General features: G+C 42.9%; 1 protein-coding gene across 3 annotated transcripts in view; it reads right to left on the bottom strand.

The window, feature by feature from the left end:
• gramd1a (GRAM domain containing 1A) overlaps window positions 1–17,026 on the bottom strand; it is a 43,228-nt gene that overhangs the window by 14,557 nt on the left and 11,645 nt on the right. For 2 of the 3 annotated variants that reach the window (XM_083761149.1, XM_083761151.1), the window contains 8 exons: window positions 9,700–9,925; window positions 6,982–7,002; window positions 6,504–6,588; window positions 5,129–5,232; window positions 4,791–4,886; window positions 4,209–4,289; window positions 3,715–3,833; window positions 1,343–1,637 (listed from right to left, as the gene is read on the bottom strand). In XM_083761149.1, the coding sequence (XP_083617275.1) occupies window positions 1,343–1,637; window positions 3,715–3,833; window positions 4,209–4,289; window positions 4,791–4,886; window positions 5,129–5,232; window positions 6,504–6,588; window positions 6,982–7,002; window positions 9,700–9,925 (1,027 nt within the window). The remainder of the gene's footprint in view (window positions 1–1,342; window positions 1,638–3,714; window positions 3,834–4,208; window positions 4,290–4,790; window positions 4,887–5,128; window positions 5,233–6,503; window positions 6,589–6,981; window positions 7,003–9,699; window positions 9,926–17,026) is intronic. The other variant, XM_083761150.1, reaches the window with a different exon arrangement.

Here is a 17,026-nt window from a genome sequence, read left to right as displayed (position 1 = left end):
AGGCGTGTGCAGTTCACATCAGGCGGCGGCGGTGGCTCAGGGGTAGAGTGCCTGGATGGTAACCATAAGGTTGCCAGTTCGAACCCGGGCTCCCCCAGAGTTACTGTCGAAGTGTCCTTGAGCAAGACACTGAACCCCTAATTTCTCCCGATGTGCTAGTTGGTGCCTTGCATGGTTTCCGCTGCCATCGGTGTATGAATGGGTGAATGTAATTGGATAAAGGCGCTATATAAATGCACCATTTACCATTTACATCATGTCACTATACTTACATTTGGATTGTACGTTTTCTCACCTAGGACTGTCACCGATATCACGTTTTCATTTGAGGACATTGTCCCCATAACCCAGATGGATGCATTGGCTTCTCAGATTTAGTTTAGTTTAGTTTCCGGGGACAATGTTGCTTGGAAACTAAACTATCCCCTGTATACTTGTGAAGGTGACATTTTAGACACAAAGGCCCTCATTTATCAACTCGGCGTTGGGTGGGTGCACGCCGAAATTACTGCATTACCATTTCCACAAAACCTTGAACGTGAGCCAGGACAAAAATCACTCAGGTCGGGAGCTGTCGTAGGCTTTGTCCTGTTTTTCTGTCGTACACAAGCGGAGCAGCATTGTCTGAACTGCTGACATGCTGCCACAGGCATCTAAGCATATGTATTCACTCCTAAAATGTTAATATAAAACTGTATGTACAGTATATAGGCCTACATGTAAAAAAAATGAAAATAAAAAGATATTTCCAACTTTACAAGCAATTAAAAACAATATAACATGTTTACAATGTACTAGTTATGTGCTTTACTGGCCTTGTTAAACATATATATGCGAGCGCACTTGTAATTGTAGGCTATAGGCGTAAGGGGCTTAATCATTCACCATTTAAATAAGTGCTTTGACAGTACATTCAGATAAAAGCGAGATCGTTTTCGGGAGTCGGGAGGACGGGATTGCGGCGTGCGTCGCCAGCACATACCAGCACACATGCAAGGCTTGCATGTGTGCCGGCAGCCTATGTGCTGGCGACGCACGTGAAGGCTTGCATTGCAAGCCTTCATCCATATGTTTATGATTCGTTCATCATTGATCAAATCACTCCATAAACGTTGATTATGCCTTGACGACATGCTATCTCTCATGCAGATTTTACACTCAATTGATAAATGAGGGCCAAAGAACACATGCCTTCCATTGAAAAAAGTAGCGTTTACAAATGTGTGTCAATCGTGGTATTGTTTCTTGGCATTGGCGTGCTTCACCGATCCCAAGAGTATCAAACCAATAGCTAATATCCTAGCATTTGTACATGTTGCATGTTGATGAGTTTGAAACTTACAAAAGAGGCAGTGGCAGAGGTGTTGGTATGTGTAGAGGAGGGCGGCGAGCTCTGGGAGCTGGGCGGGCTTGGCTCCGGAGGATCGGTGCCGAGTCTGCAGGCGGACGAGGAAGGCACCTCTATGGGAAGACAGGAGGCAAAGGAAGGGGGCGAGGAGCCCCCGAGGCTGGTTGTAGAGACAGGACTAGAGGCCAGCAAAGAGGGCACCACCACAGGAGTGGAGCTGCCTGAGGACAGGACTGATGCCGAGCTCAGGTCCAACAGATCTGTGACGGAGCCTGACTCATCTCCTGGCCTGGAAGACAGGGGAGGAAATAGGGTAAATATAATATAGGTATATAGTTACACATACAGTATATGCATTATCATCCAGGCATTTCTCACCTGCTGAGGTTTAACAATCGAGGCCAATGATTAATTGTTAGCAATAATCTGTTAATTACTTACTCGTCGCCTTATTTATTGACAAAGACATTGAGAAAATACTAGCGTTAGATCAACATGTTATAATGAATGATATAAATTTATCAACATGACTGTCAATGTACCCAGGACCTGAATGAAAACAATAAGATCCTCTGTTGACCTAGGGAGAGTGTGTAGACTAGACAACCACATGTCTCCTTCAACACCATGGAGTCGCCAGACACTTCGTTTCAGGAATTTAATCAGGAGAGCGAGCATAACATGTGCTAAGTTGGACCCTATGGACGGACTCACACATGTCCCTCAGCCAACCAATCTGAAATACAAGCCAATGCGTAAGACGTGTTCCTTTCAACAGCATTCTACATGTTGTCTTCTGGGCAGTGCTGGCATGAGTATGGAGTGTGCCGTTTTAATGGTGTGTACTTTGGAAGTGTTGGCTCACTGAAAGAAAACTATAAGTGATATGGCTGCCAAGAGGGGTCAACACAGCACTTCTGTCCTATTGACTGGTGTCATCAATGTTGAACCCAGACGCATCAAAGCCGCTGGCCTTCACACGCTTCAGCGCCATCAACGCACTGCCTCTTTTCTCACCATACAGTGGAAGTGAAGATGGCACGTTTGGCACGTATGTGTGGGTCCAGCCCATCTCTGCTACTTCTGCTCCCTTTTTAACACCCAGATTGCCCGGGGTTATTTAATCCATTAAATCAGTGGGCCCAGCAATTTATAGCAGTGGAGCACTTTTACCAGACCGGATGTTATCCCGGATGTGGCTGGAGCAGCTAAATGTAGCCAAAACACTCTAGAGGCGATCGACAACAACGGGAGGTATGGTTAAATCTACCGCGACTAGTAACTGGACTGCGGTGGGCCGTCTATCACAGAATCTTTGCTTAGAATTGGACGGAATGATTTAGATCAAGAGTTATTAATGTTTTAAGATTTTCGGTCTCGTCGGCTAAACAGGGGGGGAACATTTTCGATGCCGTCTGCCTGGCTATCTAGACTGGTAATTCAGCCTGACAGTGTGTCGCAGGTCAGAATCCCGATCTCCTTTGCTGCGTGTCTTCCCCCCCCCCATCTCTCTCCCTGTTTCCTGTCAACCTACTGTGATCTATCAAAAAGCCCAAAAGTTCTTGTCTCTGTTGTGTTCTCCCCCCCCCCCATATTAGTATGATTATTATTGTAGTAACATGTATGTTTGTGTGTCACAAAATCTGCGCTGAGCTGTTTCAGCCGCGTTTGGTTTGAAGTTATATTGAGTGACGTTCGACTTCGAACATTGCAAAAGTGTCAAATAACTGTAGTATGCGCTGTGTCGGGCGTAACTCTTCCTTCCCCGTCACCCCGTGAGTGTGACCATGCTACTCTTCTGCGTTGTTCTGCACTGTCTGTCTGCTGCCTGCGTGACTGCCAGGGATATTTGCCTCTCCCCTTCCCATTGGCCAGAGGGAGCTTTGTGCTGTCCCATTGGCTAGAAGCAGCCAATCACGTCACCACGTCAGTATGACTAGGTGGTCTACATTTCATGAGCTTTCACTAGTCAGGTTTCACCTAACAAAAAACTAAAATACACAATGCCTATTTCCATCTATGAATACAGCTGTGTTAGTTTGAGCCAACGCCATGCAAAGCTAGAGGTATCGCAGAGGACAGTGGCATTTTAGCTTGATTTAGTAAATTGGTCAGCTGCTTCATCAACGGGTGAACAGGAAGATAACTTATCACCGTCTCAGCTTGGACAAATAAGGCTGGATATAGGATAGATACTAGAAATGCGGTTTTTTAGCAGTCAATTGCCTGGCTATGCAAGACTAGGTATAGACTGGATATGTGATGAAGATTTTAATGTAGACTAGATGTACGTGCAAGGCCAATGAAATAGACTATTCTACACATGTGCACCTCTAATTAATTAATTAAAATGTCTCCACACTCACAGTAGGCCGTTCAGGTGCTCGGCGGTGGGGGAGACATAGTCATCGTCTTCACTAGTGAGTCCCAGTTCAGTGCCGTAACACTGGTGGACAATGTGCCAGAGTTCCTTGGGGGACAGAGGCTGGTGGATGAACACAATATTCAATATCATCAAACAGGTTCTAGCTCTGGCCAGTGTCTTGCTATGCAGTATTTCACTACATTGTCGGTTTAGCCATTATATAAACAGTCAAATATTATGTACAAATTGTATCATGCTGGCTATGATGCTACCCCATTTGATTTAAAATGTACAGCTTCTGTATTGGGAAATGAGAGTGCACAAAGTGCTGTATACTATAGTTTGTATATATTGCAATAACAATGTGTGCTAGTCACAAATCCATGGCACACCATTTGGGAACCACTGGCCTACACTGTGTGCCATTATGTAACTACAGCTCTGTCAAGTACGCCAGCAGGAACACCAGCCAGTAGGAGGGAGGAAAGGCGGTACCTTGTCCATCAGCGCGTTCTGCCAGAGACGGAAAATCATCATGTAGCTGCGATCCCTTGCTCCGAAAGACGTGAAGAAGTGCTGAGATGAGGGGAAAACAGTTAGAGAGAAAGGAAGGAAGGAAGTGAAGAAGAAAGGAAGGTGGGAGGGAGGGAGGGAGAGAGAGATAGTGTGAGACGGCAAAAAAAAAAGTGTGACAAAAAAAGAATGTGGGACAGTGGGATGACCTCCCTGCGGATGTTTGCTCTTTCAATGTCAAAGTACGATCAAAGGACAGCTGATTTCCCAAAGCTTCAATGACCAAAAACAACAGCGAAATCAAACAAACATTAACTGTCATACAGTAGTAAATATTAGTAGCAGTAAATATTTACATATATGCTTGGAGATGCTGTGCATAGCAGATTCCCAGAGGCAACAACAGCCACTAATGGCCTTGTATGCATCCAGACTAGGGCGCCGGAGCATGATTTACATGCTCTGACATGGCTATGCTAGCAGGAAGAAAGAGAAGAATGGGGCTGCTGTCACGGTCGTATATCGAAGTAAAAAAAATGAGCTTAATTTGTGCTGGTGTCTGACCTTCTCATGGTCAGTGATGACCTGGATGGCGTTTGGGATGAGTTTGGCAGTCTTCTCCTTAGTCAGAGTCGTCACGTCTTTCAGCAGGATGGTGATCTACAAACAGGACCAGCCCAGATTCAGTATGTGGTTGTATATGAATATGAAGTTCTTCTTATCTTACTAAAGTACCGCCGTATATCTATATTGCTCAGTGACTAAGTGTGCTTAAATGGAACGTTATCTGATTAGAGTGCAATAACTCTCTGCCATGCACACGTTAAATTTACATGAGGGCTTGTGTGTGTGTGCGTGTGCGTGTGTGTGTGTGTGTGTGTGTGTGTGTGTGTCTATCTTACAGTGGTTTCCCAGCGGAAGATGTTGCTGTAGAAACAGAGCCAGTTTTCTGATAGATAGAGTCGACCCTGAAGCAGGATGTCTTTCTGCAGTGCACAGGAGTAGTCTGGAGAACAGAGCAGAGAGGGATAAGGAAACAAAGAAACTGAGAACAACCGCAGACCTCATCTTACATAGATTAATTCCATTTCCTGGATTTCCATTGCCAGTTTGACTTAAACCAGGAAGTAAATTGTATTTACAAATCTAATCAGGGGAACGGCGTGGCTGCAATGCAGATCTCAGACTTCATGTGTGCAGCCTGAGACATCAGCAATCTATGAAATCAGTCATCTACTCGTCTATGACATACATTTTAATAATAATAAATAATATATCTATAGATGCACCATGTCTCTGTACGCGAGTACGTCTGTAAATCACATAACTTGAGAACTGTTCGCCTCACCAACTTCAAATTCGACACACGCGTTCCACACCCCCACAGGGAGTCTAGTAACTATGAATATTTCAAAAAGTCTAAAACATATATGAAAAACATTAATAGCCTACTATCAAATCAAACAAACATTAACTGTCATACAGTAGTAAATATTAGTAGCAGTAAATATTTACATATATGCTTGGAGATGCTGTGCATAGCAGATTCCCAAGGGCAACAACAGCCACTAATGGCCTTGTATGCATCCACTAACAGTCTAGTAACTATAAATATTTCAAAAAGTCTAAAACATATATGAAAAACATTAATAGCCTACTACTGGCAGTGTGCACAAGAAAATTGCGGTTTGCACAAAAAAGCCCCGTCACAAAGACAAACCCACCCAAACAACTATACATGCAGGTCAAATCTGACCTTTTTTCAAGGAGGAAAGAGAAAGGTTTATGCTTTTATACCAGTGGCTTGAAAAGCACTGGTCTATGAATACCCATGAAAACCTCGACATAGAGTTGACATATCGTCATACTGAAGCACACTTTTGATTGGCTGCCTTTCTACGAAACCCATATAGGGGGGGGACGCAACAATTAAACGATTAGATCAATTAAAAAAGAAAATATTTACATTTCATAGCACGATACTGGAGATATAAGGCAGCCACTGGTAATTTACTGATAATTGATCAGTTCTTGTTTTAAATGAAATAATTTACTCTGAATGACTGTTATCATTCTTCTTAATTACTGAACAGTGTTCTCACTTTACATTTTGAAGTGAAACTTGAATTCGAACCAAACTGACCCCAACCTTGGCTGGTATGCAGCCATCTGACAAAGAGTCAGGGAGTGCACACCTACTACCTTCGTTCGGGTCCGTTTGTGTAATGTGTGTGACTGTTTGTGTACATATGACGTGCATGGTTGCATGCCACTCACCCACTATTAGACGTTCGGTATCAGGCAGCTTCTTGAAAAGTTTACGGAAATCCTCGTTGCGCTGTTTGTATGTGGGACTGAGAACCTGAGATGGCAATAGGGCAGAAAAAGGAGAACCGTTACTCTAGCTCTTGACTTGCGTCCAAGCAGGTACAACCGATGCCCTTTGGCTAGGCTGTGAAACGTAGTCTAAAAGAACAAACAACAGAGGCTGCAAGACGTAACAGAATAATGATTAAATAGGCATAAAGTCAAAATAGGAAGGGGGGTAAATACAGCGAGAAGCTTAAAATTCTGATAGTTGAAAAGAAAAATGTAATGGCAGGTGACATACAACACAACAGCCTTGTTTTCAGCACCAGTTGTTTCCATTTCACAAAGTCAACTACTGTTGACCTTCTCTAGACAACCTGTAATCAGCAAAATAATGTGCCCTGAAGTGGAAACACCTAATGACGGGTTCCTAATGTATACTTACATTGTACCAGCTCTGCATTTTCTGCAAAGAAAAGAACAGCACATAGTTATACAGTGGTCAACAGTGTCCAATGTCCTCTAGTATACAGTATGTGACAATGGCTAACAGAACACTCCAGTTTACAAATATTGGCAACAGCAGACTCAGACTGCCTCAATGCTGCTTTCTAGGACTACAGTAGAAACATTACATTCAGGTACAAAAGTACAATGGAAATAAGCCTCATTCATATGCAAACCGAACAATAACTATTTCCCTCAGGGAACCACAATGGAAATAAGCCTCATTCATTCATTGTGTTTTTTTATCCTCGTTGAAGTTACGTATTGCTGTAGGGTGGCTTTTATACACTTTTAAAATATCAAATTAAAATGAACAAACAATGCTGTAGAATCCATGTGACCTCATGCTCAAAAAGCAGTTTGCATGTACCCGGTACTTTCAGAATTAGCAGCACTTCTGTTTTTGAAGGCTGATGTACATGTGTTGCTGACGTGGAAAAACAACAATCATTAGAACAGTCAGCTGCTAAGGGCTATGTTAGCTTAAACACTCCAGTGAGTTCCCACAGATCGTCTAAAATGAAGACACTATAAAATAGCTCAAGGCTCTATTGCTGATTACTTAGGTTAGGACCCCCGCAGTGGTGAACTTACAACTTAAACCAGGTGCTTCGACTTCTGCCTTCTCCCTGAAGCCGACCCTTGTTATATATTCTCCGACTATGCTCGTCACGATGACTAAGCCAGTTAGTCCATGCCATTGATTGATTGATTGAAATATTTATTAACAGTTTGCAGAATTACAGTGGGTCGGGTGGAGTGGGTGATAACCTTACACTCGACAGACACTGATACCAACATGTTAACCTTCCTTAATGAAAATATTTAAACTAAACTACAAGCAGCCAGGGAACCTGGGTTAGGTCAAGCTGTGTAGGTTGCCTACACAGATGAGGTATTTTCAGACGGGGAGCGTGTAACGCAGACGTTGTCGCCTAGATCAACGACAAGCTGACCATTTTCACTTCTTTACGTGCTTCGACTTCTGCCTTCTCCCTGAAGCCGACCCTTGTTATATATTCTCCGACTATGCTCGTCACGATGACTAAGCCAGTTAGATCTATCCATATATGGTTCCACCACATCTATCTGATATCAGCACTAGGTCGGCTTGGGCCAAATATAGGGATTGTCATACTAGACATGTCATATGTCATATAGCCCAACGTCCTAGTCAGAGTCTTCGTTACAGACACATAAGAGTAATTTTTCCACCTGGGGTATATATTTCTAATCGTGATGATCCATTTAGTCAGTGTCACACACCTGAATCACTGCACCATATAGCTGTTAAGCACAAACTGACAGATAAACGGTAAAATTAATTAAACACGCCCCTTTCAAAAGTTGTGTGTTGGTGTTTAAAGTGTGAACCATTTAATCACTATACTTCATTGTATGATGGTGTTGCGTGCCAAAATAGCTGAACTACAAGTTGACAACACACCATGATGAGTTGTGAGCTTGTAGATCGTCTACTTTTGGCACGACACCGTCCAGCGCACAATGGGGTATAAATGAAGCGTAACATCAGATAGACCTACAGAATGATCTACAATTTTACGTGATATATACAGTGTAAAAGGTCCATACCGCCATCAATACGTGTAAAAGGTCCATACCGCCATCAATACACATCATTGTCTATTCACAGCTTTGTAAAATGCATTAAAACACAGTGACCAAAACATTTACTTCAAAATGTAATCAAAATGTAATTGGATTACCTATCTCAAGCAAATTCCTTGAAAACAAACTAAGGTATGCTTGGAAAATGATCAGCATAAATGTCAAGGTAACTGTGAGATTTAATCAGTGAGATAAACATTCCAAACTGCCAAAAAGTCCTATGGTCTTTGGTTGGTGTTTTCTGTTCATTCATTACTTTATTCAGCGGAAGCATGCAAACTGTAAACACTATTTTAGCAGTATAAGAAGTTATCAACTGGACTGCTGTTCCTGGTCAGCTAAAAGAAACACTTCATTTGTACATGAGCGTTATTGTGTTGAAAGTAATGCTTTAATAGAGCTTGTTTTTTTCTAGTTTTGTGTTTCTGATTGTTTGTGAAATGTATTAGTATGCGTCGACAGTTCATATTTTTTATTTTTTTTATCTTATCCATTAAAAGAGAACGTGCTATACTAAGTAACGTGACTAGGGATGTCATGTCTTTGTTTAGTTGGTTAGCTGGAAAGCCAGTATCAGGGATGTCCATGCCATTGATTGAAATATTTATTAACAGTTTGCAGAATTACAGTGGGTCGGGTGGAGTGGGTGTTAACCTTACACTCGACAGACACTGATACCAACATGTTAACCTTCCTTAATGAAAATATTTAAACTAAACTACAAGCAGCCAGGGAACCTGGGTTAGGTCAAGCTGTGTAGGTTGCCTACACAGATAGGTTGCCTACACAGATGAGGTATTTTCAGACGGGGAGCGTGTAACGCAGACGTTGTCGCCTAGATCAACGACAAGCTGACCATTTTCAATTCTTTGTTTACACTTTTGAGGCTTGAGGCCATTTTCGTAATTTCTTTATATATTTAGGTAAATTTGTCATAATGCCCTGTGCAACTTTTGTTTACCACGCCTAAAAGGCAAATGAAAGGGTACTTTATTCATTTGTTCAATGCAAGGTAATATCCCCTTACCTTGGCATTGCGGCTGAAGTGGCGTGAGGCGAGGGGGTAGGCTGAGGTGAGCGAGGCGGCAGAAGGTATGTGTGGCAGGGGACTGTCCAAACCCCCTCCGCCACCACCACCGCTGCTCTTCTCCCCTGCTGCTCCCTCACTCTCACTGGCTCTGCCTCCCCCCAAGACCCTGCGGCGCAGGGAGGGAGAACTGCCAGGGGTGCTGCGTGGGGAGTTACTGGCCGTACTGAACGAGGAAAAAATAAAAGAGAGAGAGAGGAAGAGGCACAGGTTAGCTCGGATTTCGGAGGTTAGCTCATATTTTATAAAGCAGCTTCACTCTGTACGGACAGCAATGCCTGGCTAAGCAGAAAGGCAACGTTATACCACATCTCACAATCCCCTTACACAGCTGAAATCCTCAGTGTCATTTCCCAAAAGTGTACTAATAATTAATTTGTAAAATTGTACACTTGTATAATCCCTTTGTACAATTTAGTGTACAGATGGAACCAAATGAGCACTACAGGTCCACTTGGTTCCATTTGTACACTCTTAGGAGTTAAAATTAATTAACACTAAGACTTTTACGGTGTGCCAAACCCACACGAAGGGACCAAAATAAACAGATCACTCAGCTGCTTTGCCAGTAGCATCGATTGAACCAATTACTATAGCTAGAGAACTGCAGTAGAGACATTTACAGCAAATGGACTTTGAACCTCCGTCTCAGTGAGAAAATGCAAGCTACACATGGCTAGCAGTTTTCTTGGGAATAATGAACAGCTGACTGCTGCAAGAGAGATTGTGGGGTCAAGTTACAACAGGTCCATTGAGCCTTTCTTCCAGGGCAAAAAAAAGTAAAGATGCAAAGGCAACGAGTTCAATAAATTGTCTAATGAGTGGTTATTTCCGCTTAATCAAGCTGAACATGTAAGCATAGATGAGGCTACACTGTTGTCTTAGCCCTTGGGTCATCACAAACAGAGAACCATGAGACAAAGTCAAGCTTGTATAATACTGCTGCTATAAAGTAGATTCACATCTCACTTTGTAGGCCTACACTTCAGATACAGATACTTCTGTTCAAACCAAAGTATTGTTTCTGCTTGAACAGTCTCCATTAGGGTTCTATTGCTGCCAAAACAGGTTAATCTCATGTTCACAACATGGACCCATGAAAATGTCTATTTATGCCACAACATAGTTGCACGTCACTCCTTTAAAAGTGAAATGAGCCAGTCAGGCTAACAACAAGCCTGTGAATCACACACAACCGTTTATCCTCGTGTGAATTAAATTAGCCTCCAGGAGTGAAATCTACATAACGTTGAATATGAATGACCAGTTATTAATACTCACACACATAGTATACCCAGTGTGGAGTACTAGGCCTACAAATTAGCCTAATGAACAGTATCTCAACTTATTTGATCATTTCAATAATTAAATCAAGGAAGATAAGGACCCACTCAGAAAGGACTGAACACTCTTTTCCTCAAATAAAACCGGTCTCATATTCACTGACTGGTTCACTTTCCCTTTTCTTGCACACTCAGTTCTCTTTTTTTATTGCTGCCACTCTTTGCATTATCCTCCCTTCCTGTGCCCTCTCTCTTTCCGAATCAGCGCCAATCCCTTAAACCTGCCAGAATGCAACTGGACTGCCGTTGTCCTGGTGACCAGAGGTAGGGGGGTGGGAGTACAGGGTGTAAATATCAGCATCTCCAAGGAAACGTCCCTGACTGATGGAATAACTGGTGACACAGAGAGCTGTCAATCTCAGCATGGGAATTGGGAGTGGCTAGCACAGAGGGCTGCACATTACACCTGCCAGATTTTAATCATTTGGGATAATAAACTAATAAATATCTTATGCTTGGTTTATTATCTAAAGATAATCTGATTACCAAAAAAATAATAATATGAACTAATTCCTCCCATACCATTTCGAGAGTGATGTAAAGTGACACTAAGCTAAGCTACCTTCAGGAACAGCAGACCGTTAATAAGCTTGTTGTGTCAAACCGTGTCATCCATATATATGACCGGGACAGCCGCCAAATCGCGCGCGTGCTCGTGTGAATCTGTGTCAGTGTGTGTTTACAAACTTAACTTAATCCTCCAGCAGGCGTAATGGAAAGGCTATATGCAACATAGCCAGAATGTTCCTCTCATTTCTATGAGTGTACACATAGTACATGCTATGCTATATAGGCCTAAAGGGAGATGTTTAAACGTATTCGCTCCGACCGACGCCGTGGCGGAGCAGAGTGTTAATATAACTGCAAGGGAAACGATTTCAGATAATATACGGTAAGTAAAACAACGAGACTGGGATGTCTCGTCTTGTTAGTAGGTCGAATAGCATAATGCACGCCTCGAGGCAGAGACTACTGTGTGTGTGTGTGTGTGTGTAATCGAGCAATGAACCACACACGATCACGTTGTTCAATTCAATCGGTAGCAGATTGGTCCCATATACAATAGGCAGCAGCACCGCCACCATGGCTGTCCCACCCATATTCCCAATTGGATATGCAGGCTGCGACTCCTTTGATCACACGGACGGAATGCTCCAGTGAATTCAATTCGCTATGTAGCCTAATATAAACAAAAGGCACGTACATCCTTCCCCGATGAGAATATCGCGCAATTGCCTGATTCGCGCAATCAGCAAGAGGCTAAAGTTGTGTAGTAGTAGTAGTATCACTTACTCGAACATGTCATTAAGTGGTTTGCGATGAAAGTGATGTCCATCCACACACACACGCGCCGCTTCGATCCGTATCAATATGGCACCACCGGTCTTGTGTGCACAGACACTGTCCAACAGCCGCTACTACAGTGTGTCCATGATTCTCCTCTACCCGGGTTGGCGAATGGATGCGTGCCCATTACCCCATTATTTCAGACAGTTCCCCACCATGACCGACACACTCGCAGCCAGGTACAAGACCTCGTCCGTTTCCAGGACCCCGGTAACGAGCACCCGGTTGCTGCGCTCATCAGTAATCCCCGTTGCACTACTGAACACAGAGGGAGAAGGGACGAGGAAGGAGGGAGGGGGAGGAGGAGGCGGCGGCACTGTGCGAGTGAGAGGAATGGCTCTAGTCTACAGTAGGTTCAACTGAGGGACCGCGATAAGGATGATAAAGCAGACTCAGTCAGAGACCAGACGATCTGGGGTTCTATTCTACCAGAACAACATGGGGCTGAAAGTTCAGGAGAAAGCAGCGCGACAGAGAAGGTAGGATAGGCTACATGCATTGGGTTAAAAAAAATATCTCACTAGAATAGACTCAGCTAATTATAGACGTCAAGGCAACCCACATAGTGTTTCATCTAATAACGAAAATATGGGACAGATCAGGCTTTATTATGGCACTGTAATTATAAAGGCCATGGCTGCCTTTAGAGAATCCACCTTGACCACATGGCTCCCGACCATCCCTCTGGATTAGAGACCACATTATAATCCACAGTGGGTTTGGTCAGAGCCTCAGCTCCTCCATTCTATCTCCCTCTCTGTAATCTGCTTTTCTGAGGTTCACCAGTGGCCTGTTGTAAACTCTGAGTTCATGGGCCAAGTGGGCACGATGAAGGAATGAACCGAAGGCAGGGGTAATCTACTGTAGGCTTCAAACCAGTCATATTTTACTGGCTCCTTGCACAAAAGGACCATAATATCAGCGGGGGTTTGCAAGTGTTCTTGATCAATGCCAGTTACAGAGTTACAACAAGCTCTGTCTGTTCTGTTTTTGGTGGACATGCTCTGCACAGTCTGCAGCCCCAGGCATAGCCATATACCCACATACACTGCCCTTGCTCTGTCCTTCAATGAAGTCAATCTCACCCTGTGCATAAACATACAACATACAGTCTATGTCAAGTAATATGCTCAGTGCTCACAAACAACCTGGCCAAAGAGTATAAAAGAGAGGCTAAAGAGTATTGGGTTTAAACGAAAAGCTACATTCTGGGATTTATTTGTATTTTAATTCATTGAATTAAACTTCAACTATCCAGTATCCATCCATCCACCCGTCTATAATCGCTTATCCGGAGTCAGGTGGCGGGGGGAAAGAGCGAGAGCTCCAGACTTCCCTGTTCGCTCTCCAGAGCATCATTAGCAACTTCCTCCTGGGGGATCCAGAGGCGTTCCCACGCAAATGTGGACTGTGGCGATATAGGGCCCTATTTTAACCGGTGCCTTACCCCTTATAATATTATCCCTAAACTTCTTGCCTTTTTGAGCTACCGGTATGCCTAACTGCTCCAATGACTGGCCGCGTGTGTATGTATGTCTATGCAGTGGTGTCATGGCGTGGTACCAAACTACCGATATTCTTTTTCACGCTCACTCGCAGGTACGGTACGGTGCACGCTAAAACGCATAACCCCCATAACAGCAGCGTATGGTGACTAGTGTCTGTTGGGTAGCCCAGCCCCAGTCAATGGAGCACTTGCTCAGGCTATGCTGCTGAAAGACGGAGGTGAGGAAAAAAATCTGCTCCTCAATAACAACAATAGATGCATTCCATTTGCAGCTTTTACCAAGATACAAAAGCTGCCGATGCAACTCGTACATATCAAATGGTCCATGTGTGACCTGTTAAGTACTGTAGGCACATGGCTACTGTGTGTTGACATGTCGGAAGTTCGGAACAAGACCAGTAGATTATCAACACAGGATTATGGTTCTAGTAACAACATAAGGAAAACTTTGACTGGAAAAGACTCGCTCACCGTATAGAAAAAGAAGTAAAACTCCTTAGACTGAGACTTAGAAAAATATATTTTCTTTTATTTTATCGTGCTGTGCTCATGGTGCTCTGTGCTCATGGTGCAATTAAAAAGCAAACGTTTCGGTCCTCAGACCTTCGTCAGTGCTATGGTAGTAACAACATACCCATTTACCCAGCCTTAGTAGTAGGCTGGTTTCCGTCAGTGCCTTACCCCTTATCCCTAAACTTCTGTCTTTCTTCTTTCTTTTTTTTAAACTATTTTGAAAAACATTTTTGAATAGTTCAAATAACCAATCTACAAGCTCAAGTTTGTATAAGAGTAAAACTTATTTTTGTTTGGCTTCCTTCAGACACAAGCTCAGAACGTGTCGATGTAGATGGGCTAATTGAACAATTTAAAAAAAATAGCGCCTGTACCGTAATCCCCCCCCCCCCCCCCCATCTGGTCCTTGTTCTGCCCCAGGATCTCCCAGTGGGACATGCAGTGAGGACCTCCCTAGAGACGTTCGGAAGTTGGGAGGCATCCGTACTAGATGCCCGAACCACCTAAGCTGGCTCCTTTCCAAGCACATATAAGCAGCGGCTCTACTCCGAGTCTAACTAACCAATCTGTATAGTAGAGTCTCTGTAATTTGTCAACATTGACAAAATTGTAGAGTTGTCCCGATCCGATCACTTGATCGAAAATCGGGGGCCAATAACGTCATTTTCAAAATGATCGGAATCGGATAGGGAGCAAAAGAAAACATGATCGCTACTAGTATATCATGATTAGACTGGATATTGTCTGTGATATTGTACTATTGTGATATGGCAGAAGTGTTCTATAAAATATAAATATCTGATCGGCAGATACTCAAAATCAAATGATCGGAATCAGATCGGGAGCAAAAAACATGATTAATACCTTAGAGAAAATTAAAACAACATCCGCTTACAAAAGTAATTCACATTATGTGAAAAATATTTGAGGATTTAGTACTTCATTGTCCTAATGGCAACGTGCACAAGAAATTGGATGTGATCGGTCCATGTAATCTAATGCAAGAATATTCGCAGACCGCTTGCCAATGGCTGTAAAAGATAAAGCCACTAAGAGAATGGACTGTTTAGGTAAATATGATATGTAGGTAAATATGATCTATGTGAATAGAAAATAAATGATAATATATTATCGATTCGACGCTGGTGTGGTCTTTTAAAAGAATGCCAAACATGTTTATTTGGGGTAGCCGTAGTTTACAGGGTCAGATAAGTTGTCTGGGAATCAGAAGGTTACTACTGGTTTGACCCTTGTACAAGTTGAAATTTCCCTGAGCATGACACTCAACCCCTAACCTCGTGCCACTAGGCTTTCCTAAACTGTGTGTGTGTGTGTGTGTGTGTGTGTGTGTGTGTGTGTGTGTGGGGGGGGGTTCTGGTTGGCGTCGCCACATAATGCAAATCAATTAGTTTAGACTCGCTGCTACGCTGTGACTCATGCTACGAGTTAGAATACAAAATGGACATGGACAGGACGCCTGATTACGAGGTGTAAAGTTAATTCTGCTCCTCAACAGATCAAAAATTAAAACTAATTATATTAAACCCAGGCTACTTACCCCCTAACAGCTCCCCCTGTGTACTCATCAAGGTCAATTCAAGCCATTAGCTGGGTGAAGCTGTCTCCCTGGAGACCAGAAAATACTCCAGTACTCCCTTGACTTTATTTGAGAACCTTTTCTAGAAAAACAAGATGGGGTATAATAACAGTGTGGCTTCCATGTTGATATCAGACTTATTAATGTGGCCAGTCTGTTGTCTCCATATTTGAGCAAGGTTTGGTCGATTTGACCGCCTTTGACTTCCAATATAAAAATGTAATTAAAAAAAATGTATATTTAGAAAAGATTTAAAACATATGTGAAAAATAATTTGGGGGAGTTACTTTCTTGTAGGCCAGCAGACAGAAGAAGTTTGGCCCTGGTGGTTTTGTGAGTTTAGACAAGAGAGATCTGAAGTGCCCAGGTGCAGGATGTAGATGAGATCTGCACAACAGTGATATGCTCCCTGTACGTTTGTTTAATGTTTCGATCACATAGATAGATGTTTGTTTATGACTAAACCAAAGTATGTGGAGCAATGCATATGAATAATGTGCAGCCTTTATTATTTTTACCCCTGGTTTATGATAATAGCCCTGGTCTGGACAGACATACTCACAGAACTCTTTCTAGAAGACCATAAAAAAAAATCACTCATTCAAAGAGTGCATTTAAAGTGGGAGCAGTGAGGCAAGTTGATTACGGCAGATTGCCTGGCTGTAAGCCAATTAGAAGAGGCTCTTTGTGCATGCAGCCATGCACTATTGCTCTCAGCACATTTTCAGCAATGCCAAATCTAGTTTCCTGCTTGAATTAATAGGGTCCAAATCCAATATGCACTTCCAACCTATATTTGAATCAATCAGATTTGTTGACAGAACTAAGTTTCCAATGAATGCAGTAGTGCTGGTATGGGGAAAGGTGTTGCATTGTTTGCGCAAGGCTTATCTCTCCAGATAGAAAAGCTGAACATCAGAAGAATGTCAGGAATGAATAGTACCTTTAGCTTAATAAAAA

This window comes from Protomyctophum parallelum, assembly GCF_964188405.1.
Source record: "Protomyctophum parallelum genome assembly, chromosome: 3".
NCBI classification, from domain to species: domain Eukaryota; kingdom Metazoa; phylum Chordata; class Actinopteri; order Myctophiformes; family Myctophidae; genus Protomyctophum; species Protomyctophum parallelum.
This window is presented reverse-complemented; position numbering and strand designations above follow the sequence as displayed.